Consider the following 22,990-nt stretch of genomic DNA (forward strand, 5'->3'; position numbering starts at 1 on the left):
TGATTTTTAATTACATATTTAAGAGACGTAGTTTTTAAAGAGAATTTTCTTTCTTCTGTTTTAAAGTATGATCTTTAAATTTTCCAATTAATTCAAGTAATTGAAATTTTATTGTATTATTTAGTTTTTAAATGCACGTTTATTAAAACCTTCTCTAAAGTATGTACATACATATCTGTATACCATCTAATGGTTTCAAGTAAGAAAGAACCCAAAAATTAATTTTATAGAAATGAAAAATTTGTAAATTATTAATTACGAACTTACTTGTTTAGGTTGCAGAACTCGAATAGAATTGAGGGTAGCAACACCGCCGTGAAGAACACGAAGGCTCAATTTTCCCGACATTTCGGCGGTGGTTGCGGTCGCGCTTCTCAATTCCTTCTTTGCAGCTCTGCCGAATTCCTTCTCCACCTTCAGTATCAGAGGACCAAGGGTGAATTTCGTTTTGATCATAGTGTGGTCGCTCATCATGTTCACCGACACGTCCCCTGATCTCTGAAGGCTTGCAAGTCCGTAAAGTGTAGCTCGTGCCTTTGGTTTGCTCTTTCTCAGCTTGCGAAACAAGTAAGAAATGCTTATTTATTTTTAACTTTCACGTTTACTTCTCTTAACAAACTTTTTTCTCTCTTTTTTTCAAAGAAAATTTTCTAATTTTTTAATTTTCTAATTTTCAAAGTTGAATCTTCTTTCTTTCGCCTTTATCGAATGCATTTATTTTCCATGAATTTTAAATTATCGACACGAGTAAAAAATACTACAAACGAAGTTGCCTCGTATACAGAAAGAAAAGGTATTTTGTAAAATGTAACAGAAATAATACTTTTCAAAACAGAAGGTTATTAAACAACTTGTTAGATCAGTTGTGCATACTGCGCGTATAAACAGACAGATCTCACTGTAAGGCAATATTAATTAAAGAACAGTGTTCCGATATTCGCTGAATCATCGAGTTATTTCTGATTACGTTTCTGATTCATTAAATTGACAGTGATGTCAACGAATAATCATTACCTTATTTTTGTTACTGCTGTTGGTTTGGTTTTTTATTTTGTTCTTCGTTCCAGTACGATTTTTATTTGATTTCTTGTTATTTGAACTAGCCGGTCGGCTGGCGGTAGACTTTGTAATACTTTCCACGTTCGATCTGCTCGCAAATTCAGATGCGGCGGTCGTATCTGCTTCTTTCTCGATGTTGATTACGGACACAGTGATGTTTTCCAGATTTTCCATGATTTTCTAGAAGTTCGTTCGAACGATCAAAGCAGAAGTACACTTTAAACTTGCAAATTCTACGAAGAAATTATTAGTTTCTTAATAAAGTCATGACGCAGTTTCAGATAGCACTGAAATGGTATACAAAGAGACAAAATAGAAGCGAAACGAAAGAACAACTCTTTTTCGACCCACCGCCTTTTTATTTTTTTCAATAACTTCTCTTGTTATCGAGTTTGTTCGTTTAAGTTCCCTTAGCGTTATATTAAATGTTTATTGTCTAGGTTCAAATGGTTTGTTGGTAATAAAAATTGTCACACGTAAGGTTTTGGGGTATTTTTTGACCTTTGACCATTTTTGAGTCAAAAAAGACTCAAATGGGAAGAAAATTGGAAGAAGCATTAACCCTACATAGTGTGTTCTTCCATTTGACTATACACTTAGGGTCTTTGGGCCTTTTTTGGCCCAAAAAAAAGTCAAAGGTCAAAAATGACCCAATTTGATTTTTGTTATTAATATGATTTTATCGATGACCCAAAGATTTCTAAATTGCTTATTGCCTAATTTACCGTAGCAATCTAGTATCTTGTAAAAATTTTTCATCGATACTGTATCACGTACCTGCGTGTGCTCGGGGATTTCCTCAGTTGTTTTCTCTGTTGGTGCAACAGTAGCTCCTAAAGTGCTTTTCTTCGTCCCGTTCTTGTTGCCATTCTTTTTCGTTTTGTTCTTGCTTTTCTGCTTGTTCAACTTCGATTTTGCATTCGGATTGGTAAGTTTCACCGTCACGGGGTCGTAATTGCTACGCAGGATCTTATTGATTCTTCCTAAAATATTGTCCACGAATCGATTGTACTTCGCCACGTAAATGGCCGAAACGTCGTTGCTCGCGTCCGACTGCATCATGCCTGAAATTTACAATTATCACGTTCATTTATATGCCCAATTTTTGTATCGTTAAATAATAGAGTGTAGAAACATTTGTTGCGTCGAAACATCTCCACTAAAATAGAATATTTTCGTCGTATTATAATATTGTTTGTACGATAGAAAAATATTTGAAGGCTCAATGAGTTCTTCATATTAAAATTAAAAAAAAAAAAAGAGTAATTTTTATTGGAATAATTAGATAAACTTTGAATGGGGTTTTCAGATTACATGTTCGATGTTAAAATTTTAGAAAAGAAGGGGAATTTTTTATCAGAATAATTAAACAAACTTTCGGTACAAAATTTTAGATACAACAGAGCTTCGATGATTCTGAATAAAAAGAATGTTTCAAGTTGTTAGGTATTTCAATTGTTTTTTTAAATGCCTCACAGTACATACGAAGTTTACGTTTGTCATTAGTATGCAAGGGTACGTCGAGCACGTGTTCTCCACGAAATCTTTGCCATGAATTTAGGGCAATGAATAAGAAAGGGGCGTCTGACCTAGAAAACATCCTAATAGTGTCCTTGACCGCGATTCTCAGACTGGCCACTTTTCAATGACGTGTAATCTTACAGCAGACCAATGTCAGTGACAGGTTTTCTAGAATGAAGTTTTGAGGGAAATGCGGCAGCCACGTGGGAATCGTGGATATTTTCGCGCGAAACAGTTTTATTTATTTAAAAAGAAGAATTGGACTATTGAAGATGTCTGGATAAAAAAAATGCTCGAAGAACGTCAAAACGTTTATTGTCTGCGAATTAAAGTAGATAGTGGGCTAGATTAATGCGTGTCCAGTGGTTGTTGACTGAAGTCGACGTTGGTATCGAATAGGAAGAGAAACATGTATTTTCAATTTTTTAAGAAGTTGACGAATTCGAAATTTGAGGAATAATCTAATGTTATTTTAAATAGCATGTAATTGCGAATTTCGAATTTTTTAACGTCCAGGATGGATGTAATGAATGTTTCGTTCAAAAGTATTTCGTTCGTAACGAATTTTGTGCATCGCTCAACGTTCAGAAGAAAATCCATGAATTAAAAAAGGGTTTACTTTTGTTTACGAATAAAGACAGATTGTGCATTGCTATAAGCAAGTTGTGAAATAGAACAATGTCCAATAGGAGATTATTTATTAAAAATGGAAATTACTGTAGTAGTCATGCAGCTTGCAAATTTATCGATGAATTTGTAACTGAATAAAATAATCTGTAAAGATGTTTGTTATTTAAAGATTTTAAGTTACATACTCCCATTCATGAATGGAAGTGACATTAATAATTATTGTACAGACGAATGTACAATGAAAAATTATCGAAATCATTCGAAATTTTATATTTATACTCTTTGTAATTATATTCTTCGTACGGTATTGTTCAGAAAATAGTTTTAAACAACAGCGTTATTTCTATTTTATACACGTAGAGATATAAGAAACAAAATGAAAAAAGGTGTTCTATTTTAGTTGTATCTTCTCGAAGATTAGATACCGTCTCTATCTGCGTTTATATCAAAACGTGCGTCTGAAGTACTTGTGATATAATCAATATCGAAACGTGCTTGTATCTTCTATCTTTTTTTGATTCTTACATACGATTCCAATTAATAACCTTTATCGATTTTATTGTTTTACTTTTTAATTATCTGTTCGTCGCTTCACATCTCTCACTTTCCATATTACGTTATCATTTCTACTATGATAAAAAAGACGCAAGTTACAGCATTATATTAAATCTGTGCAAAGGTTTCCATCGCTTATAAATCAATGGCACTGAGTAGCACTGTGTGCTTCCTCGTTTAAATTTTCACAGTTGGTATATAACATTAATATCCCATTATCAGTATTCTTGTCACAAATAGTTGTAGATATTAAAAAAAATAAAAACTAAATGCACATTCTTCAAAAAAGTACTGTAGTAACTTCTGCATGGACTTAACAAACGAGCCACTAGGGAGCCAAAGTGACTGACTCCGCAAAATTAAATTTACTAAATTTTTTTTCTTTATCAAGAGTCAAGCATCGAGCACGTGCTTTGATCCTAAAATTGGAAGAATTTCTAAAAGCGGAGTTGATCATTTCGTCTTCTGAGTGGCTCGAATAACGAGAAATTCATTCGTACACACCCAGGAAATAATGAAAAAGAAGAAGAAGAAAAAGTAAGACCGATCTTATTCGGTGCATCAAGTTGAGAAAAATATGAGCGTGAAGGGGTTAATGCTCGAGCATCGAATTATTCAAGTCACCGATGGTACAGGTCTGTACAATCCAGTGTGACTAGCGTTAAGCTATGCGATGAATCGACACGCAAAACTTCCGTGTACCGACCTCGATGAATTAAGTTCGTAAGAAAGAGCGACAATGTTAACGGTATATCGGAATCCTTCGGCGCAGTCAAACTGGTCTTCGATCTGGGTCACGACCTGCTTCCTACTCACCTACAGACCTATCTAGCCAAGGTATGCGCACGTATGGGCAAGCTTCCTCGTGTCTACCTAAAAACTCTCCCCGGTCGTTGATCCTATTTCAGCCACTTTCCTCCGATCGATCGGGATCGACGCGTTCAAAGTGGGGCCACGCCGATGAATCTTTTTTCTTTTTCTTTTTTTTTCCAAGGGAATTCGTGCTCAATGGAAATACAAGATTGTCAATGCTTCGCAAGAATTTGATAGTTTGGTGTCGTTTCGAAGATTTTAAGGGAATAGATAGTTTTTTCATATAGAAATTTTATCGATCGTTGGAGTTACTAGTTTCGTGATTTATGGAAAGAAAATGGGATTTGAAATTATTAATATTAATATGGGCCAAAATTTGGCCAAAATTACTAAGTTACCATTCGGTAAATAAAAGAAAGTACCTTTGTCAATTTACATTCCATACAAATCTACAGAAACTATAAAAACGTTCGTAACGAATATCCCAAAGCTGCGTTGCAGCAACGAAGAAATTCAAAATGGAAATTTTGATCGACTAAAGAAAGAACATGCTACCCATAAATTTCTGTTTCGCGCAAATCACTTGGAAAACTTGAAAAAAATCATCGATCATCGTTGAAAAATTCGAAAGCTTGAAAATGAAGCTCGCTCTAATTAGATTCACCTCGAGTAAAAATTCGAAGAAAAATTGCACGCTAAAAAGGAAGTCCGTGACCGAGCACTCGATAATCGAGCCTCCGGATAGGGAAAATGCAATTACGTGGGGGCCTTACGATCGAGGACGGGTGCCAGCCGTGACTTTGGGTGTGGGTCAGGGTCGTGGACGAAAGAACTTCTTTCGTATCGCCACGTACTTACTTACGTTTACGCTTTACTCTCCGGGTCAGCGGCCTCATTCTGTTTTGGACCGAGTGCCTGGTGAAAGCCAAGAAAAAATTTCAACCCAGTCACACTTTTATTCGATCTGACCTCTCGCGGAGTCCTGTAGAAAGTTAATTGGCCCCGAGTGGCCATCTAATTAAAAGTTCCGATGCGTTCGTGCGTGCCGTTCGTTTCGTTTCGTTTCGTCTCGCGCCTATTTCTCTTCAATTAAACGATCCTTCCCTCGGCGAAACTCGATTGGGTATTGAACATGCCTCTTTCGACACGCCTCGTTTAGTGTAATTAGTATCTACGCGATTCTGTTGGAACGATATTCGGAGATACTCTGAACATTTTCAAGCTTTCAAATTTTTGGTGCGTTGCTCCTTCGATTGCGTTAATTTTACTTTTTTACGAAACAAGTTTTTTATTCGCTTCGGTAAAAGTGGTCAATGGGGTTAGGTTTTTCGGGGATTCCTTGAAGATTGTCGATGAGCTATCGAAATACAGAGTGGCGTAAAAATGCTTGATACTGTCGAAGATAGCTATTGAAATTTTGCGACGAGTTATGGAAAACGTGGGAAACATTTAAAAGGGGAATCCCTGAAGTGTAACTCGCGGATTTTGATGAAACTTTGCAGGTTAACAGAGAATGGAAAGTTATACGACCAGGTTCAATTTTAGGTGTAGACTTTCAATAGTTTATAAGATATTTAACAATAAAGATTGAATTTCGTCGATTAGGGAGCGTGGCTAATTTTGAAATGAGCCGCCAAATCAAGCAAGTCCTTGGAGTAGTGGCCATAGTTGGTAAGTCTGGTAAACGAAGGGCTCGAACGGTACCAATTTACCCTTGGGTTAAAATTTTTCTTCCTGCTTATTCGTCCAATTTAACTTCCGTATTACGATTTTTAAATCACCTCTTTAATACATAAGAATATGCAAAACAAATTTTTGATAATTCTATATTATACGTATCATTTTCTGGTTAATGATATTGTTGCGAGCACCGTGTATGTACTCATGATCTACTGGTGTTCGCTCCGGAATTGGTAAAAAGACGGTCCGACCTTACCGACCGGGGAATATTGATTCAACAGTCTCTGTCTTAACCTAGACTGACTGAGATACTTGTACGATTGTCAATAAATGTTAAGAGGTGTTCGTGTTCAAGTTATTAAGGAGTTTAGTTACATACACTACCGGCCAAAAGTTTAGAATCATCTTCCAGTTTTCATCATCTGCTACTAATTTTTCATAGACTTGAAGTTTATCTCAACTCTACATTTATTAATTTATCTCATATCGATTGATTTGAGTGATAAAAAATTCTAAAAGCTGCTGAATTTTTTCCGGAAATTTTTGTGTAAATTGCAATGCACAGTGATTCCAAACTTTTTGCCGGTAGTGTAGATAGTTATTAAATATGCCGAACGAAGGGGAAGCACCGAAGGCAGGTAGCAACATCAGGTTGTATCATTTTCTCATTAATGATATTTATCGCACAATTGAATTAAAAATATGATTACTCTTTTTTCTTTAGTGAATTGGATTTTTATACGAATTATTAACACTGCGTAAATCTTCAGTTTTACGTTTCAATTTTTCACCCTCCAATTTACAAGAAACATAAAAGTGTTAGGGACTTTTGCACCGCCCTGTATCAAAACATTGGCTTTCGTAAACACGTCTCTGTTTCAAGTGTATACTTGTTGCTAATCTTGGAGCAGTGTAATTTATTGGAAACTGTCAGGAGTGCGTTATTTGCGATATTAATTAGAAAAAATGAGATCACGGAACGCGGAGATACGAAGTGAAACTGTGAAACCGTCTGTTGATAACAGTGATAAAGGTATGTAGTGCTGTTTGAAACAGCACGTATCGAGAGTAACGATAAAAGTGTGCGTGGTTTTATGAAAAAGGGCAACGACATTGGTTTCTCGGAACCAGAAAACAATCTTACGATTTGTTTATTTAAAAACGAAAAATTTTCTTCTTCAAGAAGTTCCTCGTAAGTGTTAAGTTTTAAGTTCGATTTTTATTTATAAATTTTTTAAGTATTTGTTTCGTACTCGAGTTAAACGGGGCATTTTCTAATCTGAACGATTTTTAAATTATAAAAAATGAGCGTTGTTTATTTTGTTACACTTGAGAGTGATCACGAACGAGAACTTGTATAATTTTAAACGAATTCGGTGTTTTTTTATGGAACATGTGGTTTGCAGCTTTCGTAAGTAGCGAACGACAAGTAGAATGAGGACTGCTTAATGTAATACGAGAAATGTATTCTTGCAGGAAGTAGTTCGTGAACATAGTTGGAATTATTTAAGTGTAACTTTTCTTCGGTGTTTAATGTTTATAGTCAACTAATGAATAAAACAGCTGAAGTAAATAAACTGGAGCAGTTCAATATGAATTTTCATTTTACGAAGACTGAAGTTTAGAGAGCATTAAGAAGGATAATTGTAGTTTCTAATGTTGAAGCTCTTTTTTTTTTTTTCGTTCTTATGCTTTCAAATCTTTAGGTGTCTCTTATCTACCATTGGCCGCGTACCTTCTTTCGATGCGAATTATTTTTCACCTATGCTTCTTTACTACCAAACTGCTTCTTTAAACGAGAAACAGTATTTCTTTAAACATTGGAACATTTTTTAAATTATTATACAGAAATTATTAACAGGTGAAAATTTCACCAAATGGGGAGTAGTTTCCTTCGTAAAACTAAGGAAAATTATATCGTTATTAATTTATATGCAGAAGAAAGCTAATAATTATTAAAGAATTATTGAAGAATTAGTTAATTTTTAAGAAACACAGCAGTCTTTCTTTTAAATTTCTTAAGTTTCTCGAAAACTTAAGAAGTATCGAGCAACTCTACTTATCCCTTAAAAAAAAAAAAATCATTTTTAACTAAATACTATAAGTAAATAATTATGGAAACAGTCTAACGTGTCCAAAGTTTGTTAGTACCACTAGTCTCACGTGCTACTAAAAACAGTCAACGCTTGTTCAGCGTTTGCGTTATCGATGTTGTTATGCACATTGATGGCATAATTTTTCATTCTACAATACTGTGCGTTGCTTCGCTAGTACTACTATGCAACTACTGTGCGTCTATCATCTACAAAAGGCGTGAAATTTGTGTGCAGGCCCACAGTGATGTGCTACCGTCCAGTATAATGTACGTGATTGTCGTCATAGTGTCGTAAAACCGTTCACCAAACACGTGCATATAGGTGTCAAGGATAAGGCAAAAAATTTTCAAGCAAGGGCTACAGTACTACTTCTACGAACGAGTGACAAGACAAGCGAAAAAGATCCCTTAGTAAAAGGAAAAGCTCTGTCGGCAACGATCATTCAACCCTTTGAACCAATTAATTCAACATCTGTCGTAAATCGAGTAATTCACGTCTTGATAACATTTAGCAATTAAATTGCATCTGAAAATTTCGAACTAAACTTTTTTCAAGTTGTTATATACTTTTGAATTTACAGGTGTTAGAAGAATTATTAGAATGTTGCACAATTCAGAAAGAGCCATCTTAATGATTACTTTGTATCGTTGGAGTGATCTTTGAAAGTAATCTTGTATTTATTTTTTTCACTGGCAATAATTGATCGAATTATGAATTTTTGAAAGGGCACTTCCGGTTTAGAGGTTTAGTTCTGTTTTTCTATTACATTATTCAATAGTAATAGGTATTACCAAAAATTTTTCAGCTATTTTATGCCTGGAAATTTCTGAATAATAATAATTACAAAAGATAGTAAAATAAAAATCAAACTCCATTCTTTTCTTCCTGTATATTGTGCAGCTTGTTTTCATTTGAATAATTAAAAAAAAAGTATTTAATAACATACTAAAATTATATTTTATCAATTAACTACGAGTACCTTGATACTTTCAAGATATCCAAAAAAAAAAACTTGAAAAAAGATCGATTACGGTGTAAAGAAAAAAAGAATAAAAACGCGCAACTTCCTCGAAGCAATTTGATATTACGGTGAAAGACAGAGAAGATAATTGCTGCGAAGGGTTGAAAAAGCTAAGTGACAACACATCACGCATTAAATGAAGAAAGTAGCTTTAGACGATCCAATGCTATATGAAAGCCGTGCATCGCGATGGGAAAATGAATATCGTTCGATTTTCTTCTCGTTTTTCCTTCGTGATCAAGGAAAAAAGGAAAAGAGAAGTTATCCTCTGGATCACGCGTGACTGGACAAATACATGGAAACCGGTTCGAACAACGGACGATGGTGATAGAAATAAAAAGGGAAGACACAATTTTTTTTTTTTTTTTGTAAAAACAATAAATTATCTGTATTTTTGCAATCCAGAACGGACAATGTCTCTGTACAAGCTTCTTTTCAGACAGAAGTGTTACAATCCTGCGCAATAAGCAACGCCGTTTCATAGCCATAATTTCGTTTCGCGAATATTTTCCCTTCGTTTTTCTCGCATTGCTCGAAATAAAGACAATCGAAGAAGGAAGCACTTTGGAAAGAAGAGAAACGAAAATTTTTTAAACTACAAGACAATTGCGGGCGAAATTTTGAACGTAAAGCGAAAAGAACGTAAGCATGAAGAAATGCGAAAGAAAGTTGAAGAATCGAGTAATTGTGCACGATTGAAAGATCTAAATGGCTAGTTACGGTGTTGCTTATCTAGCAAATTAACGACATCGTTCACTTGACGGCTCTCTTTCTCTCATTCTTACGTAAAAACACACGGAATCTCTCTCTTCGTTCCTCGTTCGTTCGACGATCAGTCGATAAAACGGTCCGAGGAGAAAAGGGAAATACGTGACGTGAGGTCACCAAGGCATTTTCATATGCTACTCATCTTTTCGTATGTCGCCAAAGTACCTTTTTTTCCCTCCGTTTCACATCGCTCCAAATATACAAGATATCTTTCACGATCGAAAATTTCTCTAATCTCTACACGATTACTTCTTCAACACCACAGAATGTTCCACGTTTCGTCCGATGTTAATCGAAGTTGAAGGAGATACGAGAAAAGAGTCGCAAGCAAGTAGCTGTAACAAACTCTTCTCTGAAATAAATACAAGAAACAACAGCCGCGTTGTTAATTTACTCTTCTAAATAAATATAAGAAAAGAAGCGTAGAAAGGTGAAATCGCACGAATCGTGAAACACACTGTGAGTGTGGCAAAGTTGCAAATAAACATGCGCAAGATAATTTCTTTTTCGCTAGATGTAAACCGTGAAAAAGAAAAAAAAGAAGAGGAAGAAGGAAAAGAAGAAAGAGAAGTATCTGCAGGTACAGATCGAAAGGTACTTTGAATTCTTCGTTCCGTTACTTTCGTCCTACTATTCAACGGCGCTTACACGATCTTCGAATAGCTTTGGCTAAAACGTATGTACAATTCGCCTCTTCTAAATTCACTTGGTGTTGCTCGTTTAACAGTTAACTCGATGCCGTGGACGAAAGTCGTGCAAGCTCGCGTTGGAACAACGAAGAACGCGTGCTTATCGATTTGCCATGCTGTTCGACCACGTGCGAATCACTTCGAGATAGAAGAGGTATTTATGTTAATAAATATAAAATAAATATACTATCGCTAGTTCTACCACTCTACCACTACGTCTACCGCTACAATTAGACTTTGTTTTTCTTTAATTTCAAGCGACTTTTTTCCAAATCGGAAGCAGTAGGTAGCTCGTCGAGGAAGAAGGCGAGATCTTTCTCGATCGTTGCTTGCGGACGATCGATCAAAGATCTCCTTCGACGTTGACGCGTTAGTTGTTGCTTTTTTCTCTTTTTTTTTTTGGAAGCAAAGTGTAAGCGATGGTTGTATCGAGATAGACAGTTTCGTTTGAAAGAAGAACGAAGTTATTGTGTCGAACAGCACCGGTGAATAGAGGAGCTTCTCGAATCGCGACCGAGCTCGATCCAGAGCTTTGCTTTTTTTTTGTTTTCAAACGAGTGCGCAAGTTCTACTGGTCGTTAGAGAGTAGTTAGTTTTTGCCGAATTAGCTTTTAGAGAATTGGTGTAATTTTGTAATGCGGTTATTCTTAAATCCGATCAAACGGAACGAGATAAGATGAATCGTAGATGAGAGGCGTTTGTGAGCAAATTATGCTTGATAGTTTTATTGGGCTACGCGCGTTTACATGGTTGCTGTTGAAACGTGTTTCGATTGTTTGGTAGTCCTTTGGATTAATGAGCTTTGTAACTGATTTTAAGAAATTTTCGTTGAAATTGTAAATTTTGAAAGGTAGCTGTTTACTTTGATTATTGTTTTTATGTGGACAACGAGTATCCTATGAGAAAAAATGATCTTATACAAATTTTGCATTGCTCTATATACTACCGGTTAAAAGTTTGCTATACTCTGTTCAAAATGAGAGTAACCTCGCTTCGCGCATGGGACGTGCCTAAGGCAGAGCTGGAACCACTAGAACGTCCAAACCACCACTTAACCACCTACGTTTTTCTCCGTCTTACCCTCTGCTACGCTCTCTGTCTATGCGCAGAACGGACGAAAATCGGTCCGAGAGCGAGGTTACTCTTATTTTGAACGACGTATATCACTTGCCAATTTACACTAATATCGAATTTGCTAATAATTCTTCGTAAATTTGGAATTAGTGTTGCGGAGATCGATAGAAATTTACTTTATTTCGATTGCTTTGAACGATAAAAAATTTGTTAAAAAATTCTTGAAATTTTCGTGTAATTTGCAATGCACAGTGATTCCAAACTTTTGCCCGGTAGTGTAAACGTATACATTAACCAAAAATCATTACTAAACGATAACAGTCATCGTACAAATTGGAACGAAGAAAAAGTTGAAAAAGTGAAGAAATTTAAGTATTTCGCTGAAAAATATCGCCCATTGTCAAAAAGTGTCTAAACAACAAACTTCACTTCATACAAAGAAATTTCTCCAAAAGACGCCCCATTCTCGAAACTACGAACAGCTAGCATGCGCGACGTCTCTCAAGAAAGCCTAAAATCCGAAAGCTCCGAACGACCGGCAGAAAAAAAGAAATACCAGTCTGTCCGTTGTTCACGGACAAATCGATACAGGATTTGAGCGCATGATTGTCAGGAATTGGTTGTTCGCTACTTGCCACTCGTTTCCCTCCTCCCTGTTTATACGACAGCCTTTGGGGAAGGGGATGTAGCACGCGTGCGAGATTTACGCGCGTGTTTACGCCCCGTACTGAAAAACACGTGCTCGCCTGGCGCCAGCAATGTCGGCGATGCTGTCGACATCGTCGTCGTCCTCGTCGTCGTCGTCCTCGTCCTCGTCCTCGTCGTCGTCGTCGTCCTCGGTGTAAACCAGATCGACGTCGTCCTCGTCATCGTCGTCATCCTCGTCCTCGTTGTCCGCCTCGTTCGTCGACACGGCTGGTACGTGAACAGGATTCGACACAGACTCCGCACCTTCGATGGCCGATTCCTGAACGCCGGAAGACGCCTGGCCATCACCTACGGCGTTCCCATCGTCCTCCTCGACACCGGTAGTTTCACCCTCGGCGGCCGTTGTTTCTGCGGCCGAATCGGCGGATTGTTCCGCTTCCTGAGCGGCGGAGTTCAAGTCGGCCTCGACAGCCGCCGGAAGTGCGGACGCTGCCGGAGGCGCCGCTGCTGGAACCGCCGGTTCCACCGCGCTCGGCTCGTCGTCGTCGTCGTCGTCGTCTTCCTCACCTGTAATTAACGGAGGATTATTTTTTGTTTCAATTAACTTTGTAGGATCTTGTCGGGTTTGGTAGGGGGTAATTTTGTTGGTAACTAGGAGATTTTATCAGTTCTGTAGACGTTGATTTATGGAAGCTCGATGGGTACTTAGTTTTTTTGGAAATTCTTAGGAGGTGATTGAATGATAATCATGGTTAATGAAAGCTCGTCTGAATAGATTTTCTGTAAATAGACTTGCATCTGATTGAGATGGTGATCGATTTAGTATGAAATAATTGAACGAGTCGTTTTCATAGTCACTGACATAATTCTAGAGGATTGCAAGGAGAGAAAAATTGATCGGTCGGATTAACGAGTCGCTGTTCCCTTTGCTTTGAAAGCATTAATAAAAAAAACTTAACGTCACAACTGAAAGGAATAATTCTACTGTAAAAAGTGTATATACTTTCAGGAAACTAAAGTAAACTTCAATTTCTAGTAAGAACTAATTATAGTTTCAGTCTTAAAAATTGTTTGCAAATATTCTCGCATAACTGATTTGGAAAATGAACTTTAATAAATATAAATTTAGGAACAGCAATTAAACTGAAAACGTTGTTTAGAAATCACGTATAAATAAATATTTATATAAAAATTCAAAGCTTTACACAAAGAAAAACAGGATCTGTTTGAAGAAATACTTAATTACAAATTTCTTCTTTCTTACTCTTCAATTCTTTTCCCCCCACTTTCTTTCGCAAGATTTATCCTTCTAATTTTTCAACACGTTCTTCAGTTCAGCTCTGAAATGCTAACGCAAAATAAATACCTATCAAATTTGAAATTTTCGATTAACATTTAAGCATAGTGAGAATAAACATCTTCAGGAGCGAATTCGCAACGATAAATAATAGAGAATTAGGAAATAAATCAGTCGATGCACGGTTGGTAATAGTAACGATCGTTTTAGCATCTTTAGTGACCGCGTTAATCGCGAAAAATGCTGGCAGTTACAGTTCATCTTTTCGAATCTGGGTCAATGTAACAGAAGTAGCGCGTAGAAATTCTTTCCGGACTGGGATCGCCGTCGATTTATGTTAATTCGGGCGAGTTTGAAGTATCTTGTACCGTTACAGCTACGTGAACGCACCAGAATTTCCGTCGTTAACCGAACATGTCGCTAACCCGTGGTTGTAATGTTTGTGTAACGGCCGACAAAGTTTCTTCGCGATCCTCGCCATTCTTCGATTCGACGAAATTCTCTTGGACGTGTCACTCGTAACGATACACGAAGAAAGTTGAACGGACGAGGGAATTTTTAACGCGAAAATTAATTCAGAATTCACCGCACATTTTTCCTATTCTTCAATTTCACGTTTCATTACACACCCACGATGTAAACGAGAACATCAACGCACGTTGTTCTTCGCTTGTTTGTGTAAAAGAGATTGGAAGTGTAAAATAGAGAAAGCTTGGATATTACGAATGCTCGAGTTGAAGAACTGAATAACGATTAGGTCTCTAAATTAAGGATCTCTTCAAATAATTGGAGAAAACACTATTTAAAGAACGAAAATATTGAAGTAACACTTGAGAACATTTTTAAATACCACGATTAAGCTGAAACGATCGAACTCTAATAACAAAGTATCGAAGAAAAATTTTTAAAAATCTTAAACAGTATCAGAATTTAAACGTTCAATATTACAGAATACTTTTTTATCTTCATTTGCTATTATTGGGTCGTCCCATAAGTTCGTGCCGAGAGCGAAAAATAATTTGATGAAAATTCAAAGAAATACTGTAGCAATGACATAATGGTATTACTAAAAAAAAAAAATAGAAAAATTTGTGGAACGAGAAGGTACTTACGTTTTTTTTTTTGTCAAATTTGAAGGTTCGTTGGAAATATTGATCTGAATTTTTAAATTTGGCACTAATTTATGGGATGACCTAATATATGTATTTGGTGTACTACGGATAGTATCCGTATACTGGTACTTTCTTAAATATTCAACCTTTGCAATTTGCAATAATTTTCAAACTGTTCGTCTGATCCGAATAAACAATCTCCCGATAGTTTCGACGATAGGAATTTCGAATTCCTTCAGCACGGAGACAAGGATTCTTACTTCTCTACGTGAGCAGGATGAAAAACAGGTACATTACCTAGTATATCTTCGATAAAACGTTCCAGATAATCGGAATCGTCGTCATCGTCATCATCGTCGGCGTCGTCGTCGTCGTCGTCGTCGTCGTCGTCTCCGGTAATATCAAAATCGACGTCGTCGTCGTCATCGTCATCGTCGTCGTCGTCGTCTTCGCTGACCGCTGGTGGTTGTACCGCTTGTCTTCCGGTTGCAACCACATTCTGATTCGACGTTTTCTCCTCGGAGATCTTTGGCACTGGCGATGCGAATGTCCCGATTGCCAGGCAGCACAACACTGCCAATGCTATCGCTAACTTCATGGTTCTGCAAAGAAAAGTACAATTTTTCAACATTATCCGTTTGATCGAACGAAGGAGAAATTGGAGTTTCTCGACGATTTTCCTTTTATCTCGGAAACGATTTAGACCGTGCTCGTAAGTATAGATCGTTCTAATCAGGAAGAACTTTGGTTGCGTTCAACGACGACGAAGCGACGAAGGAAATCTCGTTGGTGAATCGCACATTTTTCAAACTTTCGTTGGTTCGTAAACGAGGATCGAATACGATAAAAAATGAGGTCGCTTGAATGATATTCAAACTGCGAATTATCCTTGTTGGATGAAGCGTGTTCTAGATATCCCACTTTACTCTGTTTGCGCAAATCTTCTACAGAAGAATTCTGTGTTTTTTTTTTTTCACGAGTTTGTGTTCCGGAAGTTGAAGAGAACTGTATTTGAAAAAGAATTCGAAAGAAGATGTTCAGTTAATCGGATCGAAGGAAGGAAAAATGTGCGAGTAGTGTTGAATAATCTATAAAGAAGGTATTGTTAATTCAGGTATAACAATGAGAGAACAATGCGACCGCGAGAAGAGCAACTTTCCCAGGACCACGAGAGCATTTCATTTGACACTAGGGTTATCGTGACCTTCGACGAGGGACATCGGGATTCCCATGCCGTCGTATTCTCACGGCTAACGGTAGATAAACGAACGTTCCTTTTTTTCTCATTAAAAAGAAGCAGGGAAAAAGTGAAATAAACAGAGAATCTACCCAAAAATTGTCGTTCAACGTCATCTATCTCACGAGATACCTTTCAATCTCCAAAATTCTGTTCCGTTTAACTAAAAATCCAAATCCTCCGCGTTTAACTGTGAAACGTTAACAGAACAAATCTAAGAATACCTCTGTCTAACCAACGAAGAATACTCGATTAAAAGAAAAGAACCATCACAACGAAAAATCCACACGAGAAGAAGCTAAGGCCACTATCGTCGCACACAGTATCATCACTGAAGGACCCGCATGAACGAGAAATTCAACCGATTCGTCGAAACTGTTTCTTTCTTTCTTTCTTTCTTTTCGTTTAATCAGCCGTGCATGTGCGTATAATCCATCGATGGAATCGAGTCCGTCTCGATCGTTTGAAGAAATTATGGTTGTCACGTTGTGTCCACTGTGCGTAAACGTCCACGGAATCTGCACGAATTATCCTCGTGAAGTAGAAGTTGGATAGAGGCCCGAGTGGAAGTAGACGAGAAGAAGCAAGGTTCACCTTCGACTCACCTCTCTTCTTCGTTATATCGACGGAAGTTCCTGTTCGAGATCACGATCAAGTGAGTCGTGTCTAGGTCAATTAACGACGCGAATCGTTCTGTGATCCACCGAGCGATCCGGTGGGAGTGTTAAAACAGACGAGGCGGCTTGCCACGACTCTTTTATACCGAGCTTACCTCTCCACCTCCTTCGTTCTCGTTCACCGTCCTCTTTCCCGATCGTGTGTATTCCACCTTCTTCGTGTTCTCCACGTGGCTCGTTGCGTTTTCTCCCTTTCTTGAGAACGTGCATTGTACCTTTTGAGTAAAAGGACCTGAGAGGGGGGCCGAGGCGTGCACCGACTTTATCGCGCTCGGGAACATCGGAAACGTTTCCTGTCCGAACGAAAAAGTCGAGCAGAATTTCAGTTTCTTTCTTCTTTTTCTCTTTTTCTGTGGAGTTTTTTTCTTTCAGCATTATTTGTTTCGATTTATCGAAAAAGACGTTTCGCGTAGGTATTTACGTTTTCCCTGGTTTCGGTACCGTGTTTTGTCCACCATTTTGGTAGCAGCTGATAGGCACACTCGATCGTAGACAATTCTCGTAATAGGAACGTTTGAACGATGTTGAAATTGTTGTTCACCTGTAATGTAAATTGTGTACCTTCTTTGATTTATAACAATTTGAATTTGTTAATTTGTTAAATAACGTTGAATTTATAAAAATTCATTTTATCACTCGAATGTTTAGTATCTTCCATTGTTAGAACGGTATTAGAACTGAGATTCAGGAGTGGAGGAAATAAAGGATGTTTAATTGAACGAAATTAGTAGAATAAGAATTTCAATGATTTGACGGATTACAGGTCTAATCTAGCTTCTTACGCGCTCTGAACTATTTTTTATTTTTCCCTCGCCGGAGCGAAAAAAGAAGCAATAATGATTCACGCGTTAGGGAGGTTGCACGTTATGCGTACAATACCTTAACTAATCTTATCTCTAAGAGTCAAGTATTTATCGATATCAATTTCTGAAGCATGAACACATTTAACAACAGCTGCATTTTGCAATTTTTCCAGGTAATGTGCTGTTGTAGTGTGCATTGTATTGTGCATCTGCACTTCCACCGTATTGTATAACAATACTGTGTCATTTAGTTTCGATAAAATATTTGATCCAAAGTTACACCTATTTCTATTGCAATCACAATTTCTGTGTTTCGAACTCCTTGATATAATCGACGCTGCATCGATGTTAAAGTCAAGAATTACATCGTTAGTTTTCTGTTATCTATTATCAACATCCACTTCTCAAGCTGAATATCTATCAAGGTAATACTTAACCCTTTGTACTCCAAGCATTTGTTGATAGAATTAATCAGCAACTACAGTATACTTTTGCAGCGAAACTTTCGAAAACCCTAAGTTTCATTTTGGGAAAAGAACGTTTATCGTTTATGAATTTATTTAATTCTATTTCTCATTTTAATTTCCACTGTTTCAATAATATAGAAAAGCCTGAATGTTGCTTTTTAAAGTTCTCCAAAGTAATTACGCGTGTCGCCGTAATGGCGCCACTGGAGTGCAAAGGGTTGATACATTTCTATCGAGGAATATGAAAATTACTAACTCCGTCAAGTAAAATTTATCAAATTTGTTTTATTTATGAAAAATTAAGCACCAAACGTGTGCTTTGATACTAAAACCGAAAGAATATCGAAAAGTGGAGATTTTTTCTCTACGTATCGGTCCTCAGCTTGTATTCTGTTTCCATCGCAGAAATTCGACTTCCAACGGACTGAGCATTGTTGTTCCTGGAACCTGTCTGTATAGGTCTCGCCTTCGTACGTTGCAAATCTATGTATTAACCAAAGTCCACCTGGTATCGCTGAAACTGATTAAATCGAAAGTACGCTATGGTATGCGAGCTTTCTTCGCGAATGATACAGGCTTAAGGCGAACGAAAATCCGGAATTCCGTTTGGGGACGACAAGGAGCGAAAGCAACGCCTGATCGCCAGAGCGATCATCTAACTGTAAATACCAGGCAGCTTCCTCTGTCGGTCTAACTTCTGATAGATCATACTCCTCGCTTCCGTTTAGAATGAAGAATTCCGCTTGGAGCGATCACAGAATTTTTGTCAGACACATTCTAGTTTACACATTCATGTCCTTTCACGATTTCACGGTTTTTTTCAAGGCTGCTTGCTCGACGAGTTTCAATTTAATCTACTCTATCCGTTTCCGACACGAATTTTCTCGAATCACATAAGTTTTTACCTGTTCACAGATATTAACGCACGTTCTAGCCGTGGTTCGCGTTAATTAATATTCTAATTAGTATTTCTAAGTTTCTGTTAATACCGAACGTACTGAAATAGCGAGGGAGATTTTCATTTTTAGTATTTTTCTCAGGATTTTCATTTTCGGTATAAAGATTTCTGTTTTCTTTTTTATTTATTTTTTCCTTAGTGCTTTGCTTCGTTGATTTAAAATTGCACGAGATACGAAGCATAAAGTGATACGAATATTGAGTCGAATGGACTAAAGTGTATGCGAGCAAATAATTAAATGATTATTCCCCGATTGTAAAGGTATCGTCTATAAAGAAGATAGTAGTATTAGAGAAACTATTCTTAGGTGCTACTATTATTCTGCAATTTCATTACAATCATTATGAAGGTGTTCTCTTTTCATAAAACAGTATTCTTGTTCCTCCAGTTTGATCTAGTTCTGAAAAATGAACTTGCAACAAGTAGAAACACTTCATTGTTTTCTGAATAGAACGTAAAAAGCTTTAAGTTTCTATTTCTGCTCGTTTTAAAGATATTAGCATATAAACATTTCACTGACGCAATCTATATGAATGTATAATTGTTTATACATGTGTGATAATGTCTGAAAATAGTTAGTATTATTATTTGAATTTAAATTTCAAATACGCTCATGTTTCATAAAAAGTTTGCGCTGACCTACGGAATTAGGTAATTAAATTTCATTCTAATGCATTAGAAATGAAAATATACAATACGTAGTTTATTTTATGTAATTGAATTATTTATAACTATTTATGCCTGTCTAGAAAATATTCATTTCAAAAAAGCCTCTTGGTATCCTCCTTAAAGACTTGATTATTGTATTTCCCAATTATTAATTTCTTCAAGTAATTCGATTTAATTGAAATTCGTGCATTTTGAAACTAAAGAGTAACGATTATGCAGAAAGTAGAAAAAAATTGAGAAGATGAATCGATGATTCGTGAAATTGAGACGATTCGTGAAAAATCGTCAACTAAATTTCTTCTTTTCAATTTTTTCAAATTCTCTGCCTAATTTTAATTAACTGACACACAGAAGTGTATCATCTACATACTTTATCATTACATACTATTCTAAGTTTTATATTCATCATAGTTTACAGAATACGGCTGTTACAATTCTTGTTAAAAAGCATCGATTAGAATGGCTCTAATTAAAATTCCGACGAAAGTAGGGACGTAGAAGAAAATGGAGAAAGGAGGATGTATGGTTGAAAATTAGTCGCAGGATGCGATCATGATAGTTCTCAAGGAGTGTGTGTGTGTATATAGTTATATCTATGACAAAATTTCTGTTTCTTTTGGCTCTAATTTTGAAAGTAGGGGAGAGAAACCTTCGTTCAGAGAAATTATCAGAATCACACAATTTAATAATTTATGTGTTCTGTACAGGAAATTATATTTCAGTTTAAAATTTGTATATACAGTGTCCCATCTAACTTGAGCATCTTAAATATCTCACTTATTTTTTACGATAGGAAAAACAATATTTGGTTCGAAGAAGCAAATGCTACGATAGGCAAAAAATTGTTCTCAAAGTCATTCTTTTCTTCTCAAATTATACAACGTCTGATACTTTTCATTCGAAATTAATACCATCGTTTAATTACCGAAGCAATTTCTACGAAAAGAGTTCTAACGTTATCGATCGCTGTAATGGAATTCGTATTTACCGGGAGAATTCCAGTACTGCGATCGATACGACGAAATCTAACGATCGAAAAAGGTCGATTTTCACGTGCCAGTTTCCGCCTAGCGTTCGTACAATTGGCTTGGATTTTATGCACTCAGCGAGTTTGTAAGGATCAGCGTGTCCGTCTTGACTCTCCATTCGACTGGAATATGGGATTTGGTGTCACAACGCAGCAAGCAAGTAGTCCGCGGCTTCGTGAATTAGTAATCAGGATGTGTGTCTGCCACTGACGAACATATTTTCGTGTGTACGGTCACAGATAGCTGCCAGAATGAAAGAAAAAAGATAAAGAGGGAAAAGGAGAGAAATGGTATCACGAGAGTGAAGAAAAAAAGACGAAAAGAAAAGGAGAACGGAATGAACGAAAAAGAGAAGAGCCAAAGGAGGGATCGATACAGGAAAGACGATGACGAGATGAAAAATTGAAAGAGAAAGTAAAAAGGAGAAACAGAGGGAGGATCGAGGAGAAAAGGGAATTGCTGGATGTGAGAAAAGAAAAACACGTGGAAGGATAAACAGAATTTCACATAACAGAAGAGGTTATGTGAAAATTGTCTGCGAAAAAGCTGTTCGAGCAAACATTTGAAGCTTCTATGTTATTATGATCGTATTATGGTACATACTGGTAAATGATTATTAAATGTAAATCAATTACGAATAAATGATTAGGTAAATTATCATTCTATCATATCAACTGATCGACATAGGTCTAATAGAGTATCGTGAGTATATACGAATGAGGAAAGAAATGAGAGAAAAAATTATATTGACAGGTAGAGAAAGAGAGAGAGAGAGAGAGAGAGAGAGAGAGAGAGAGAGAGAGAGAGAGAAGCGCAACGATAAATATAAAAATCGAGAAGATATGAGAGCAGAGACGGTAAAAGCTAATACGCGTGAATCGTTCCACAATATAAGGTTCACACTAGCATTCTTCACTGTGTCATTCGCCCCGAGAATATCATTCATTATTCATCGAATGAGCGAGGACGTACTGCCCCCGAATTGCTGCGCTGAAAATTCAAGTTCGTAGTCCGCGTGTAATTTCAGAGACAGGAATGCGTGTGTCTTGTTATCAGGATTTTTACTCCGATTATATAATTTCATACAACGACCGGCCTGGGTTAGTTCAAGGTACTCAATATTCGAAGTGCAAAAAATCGTGTATGTAAAGAAAAAACTATGAGAAAGTATATTTAGGGTAAATTTCTACAGTTGTTAAACAAGTTTAAATTGGCAATATAAAATTGAATTTATTCATTTGGCTAATAAAATACACTTCGATATCGTCAAAGGTCTACTTTTATAATTTGTACCTTATCAGGATATGGTAACAACTTCGAGATCTCGATCGAGTTAGTTTTTCACGCGCATTAAATCACTTAGGTCGACGATAAAAACATCCTAAAAGGTTTTGGAAACATAGCCATTTGTTTTCAAGTAATTAGTCAAAAATTTCAATTAATCGAACAAAAATAGTTTATGGTAATGAATTGTAAAAAATATATCGCAAATATAAAAAAATAAAAAAATTTAATAATTTGCTTTTCTACTCATTCAACTACCAATGATTACTGTATGTATTATCTATTCTATAAGTTCTAAAAATAATTTTGCATAAACAGTATAATACGCCTGGAAAAGTGACGTAACAAATGTAAAAACACTAAACCTTTTTAAACCATTTCTAATAGATTGGTGTTTTTATAGTAAGTATATCATTTCTTTATAGCTTTTTTTTTTTACCTCTGATACATTTTATTTATTCATTTTAATCCAATTTAATAATTCACCATCTCTAATTTATTCTCAAGGATAAGCTTACGTATCCTTCGTAATATCGATAGTGGTCATACGTTGAAGGCAGTATATAAAACTATTTAAACTTGAAACGCATAAAGTTTATGCATTAAAAAACAGTAAATAGCCTGTTTTTTAAAATTCGTTTAAAATTAAACAGTGTCCTGCGTTTCTCTTCTGTAATTTAACAGCTGTTTCAGTTTTTGGCAGGTAGTTGAGTTTCTTCTGATATTTGACGCGTTATGCTTAACCTCTTTTAGACACTATTTCGATTCCAGTAACATTACATATCGTATATAATAAAATCCTTTATTTAATAATTGATCTTTTTAAATGTTTTATTTTTGAAACATTAATATGTGATTTATAGGTTGAATAAACATTTTGTTCTCATTGTAATATAATATAATT

General features: G+C 36.3%; 3 protein-coding genes across 3 annotated transcripts in view; 1 reads left to right on the forward strand and 2 right to left on the reverse strand.

Moving 5' to 3' along the window:
• The window catches only part of LOC108571940, a 4,076-nt gene extending 1,958 nt beyond the window's left edge, over positions 1–2,118 (reverse strand). Inside the window, exons 1-2 of the mRNA XM_017934098.1 lie at positions 1,837–2,118; positions 268–555 (exon numbers count right to left, since the gene is read on the reverse strand). Of these exons, the coding sequence (XP_017789587.1) occupies positions 268–555; positions 1,837–2,118 (570 nt within the window). The remainder of the gene's footprint in view (positions 1–267; positions 556–1,836) is intronic.
• A 10,503-nt stretch (positions 2,119–12,621) lies between these two features.
• LOC108571941 (nucleolin-like) lies at positions 12,622–16,910 on the reverse strand. Its single transcript, XM_017934099.1, has 3 exons — positions 16,806–16,910; positions 15,256–15,565; positions 12,622–13,116 (listed from the first exon to the last, which is right to left on the reverse strand). The coding sequence occupies exons 2-3, from the start codon at positions 15,559–15,561 to the stop codon at positions 12,622–12,624; spliced, it is 801 nt and encodes a 266-aa protein (XP_017789588.1). The 5' UTR covers positions 15,562–15,565; positions 16,806–16,910.
• Positions 16,911–21,644: 4,734 nt separating this feature from the next.
• LOC108571942 (antichymotrypsin-2-like) overlaps positions 21,645–22,990 on the forward strand; it is a 3,296-nt gene continuing 1,950 nt past the window's right edge. Inside the window, exon 1 of the mRNA XM_017934100.1 lies at positions 21,645–21,770. Coding sequence (XP_017789589.1) covers positions 21,645–21,770 — 126 coding nt within the window. The remainder of the gene's footprint in view (positions 21,771–22,990) is intronic.

Source organism: Habropoda laboriosa, unplaced genomic scaffold (assembly GCF_001263275.1).
Source record: "Habropoda laboriosa isolate 0110345459 unplaced genomic scaffold, ASM126327v1 scaffold67, whole genome shotgun sequence".
Lineage (NCBI taxonomy): Eukaryota > Metazoa > Arthropoda > Insecta > Hymenoptera > Apidae > Habropoda > Habropoda laboriosa.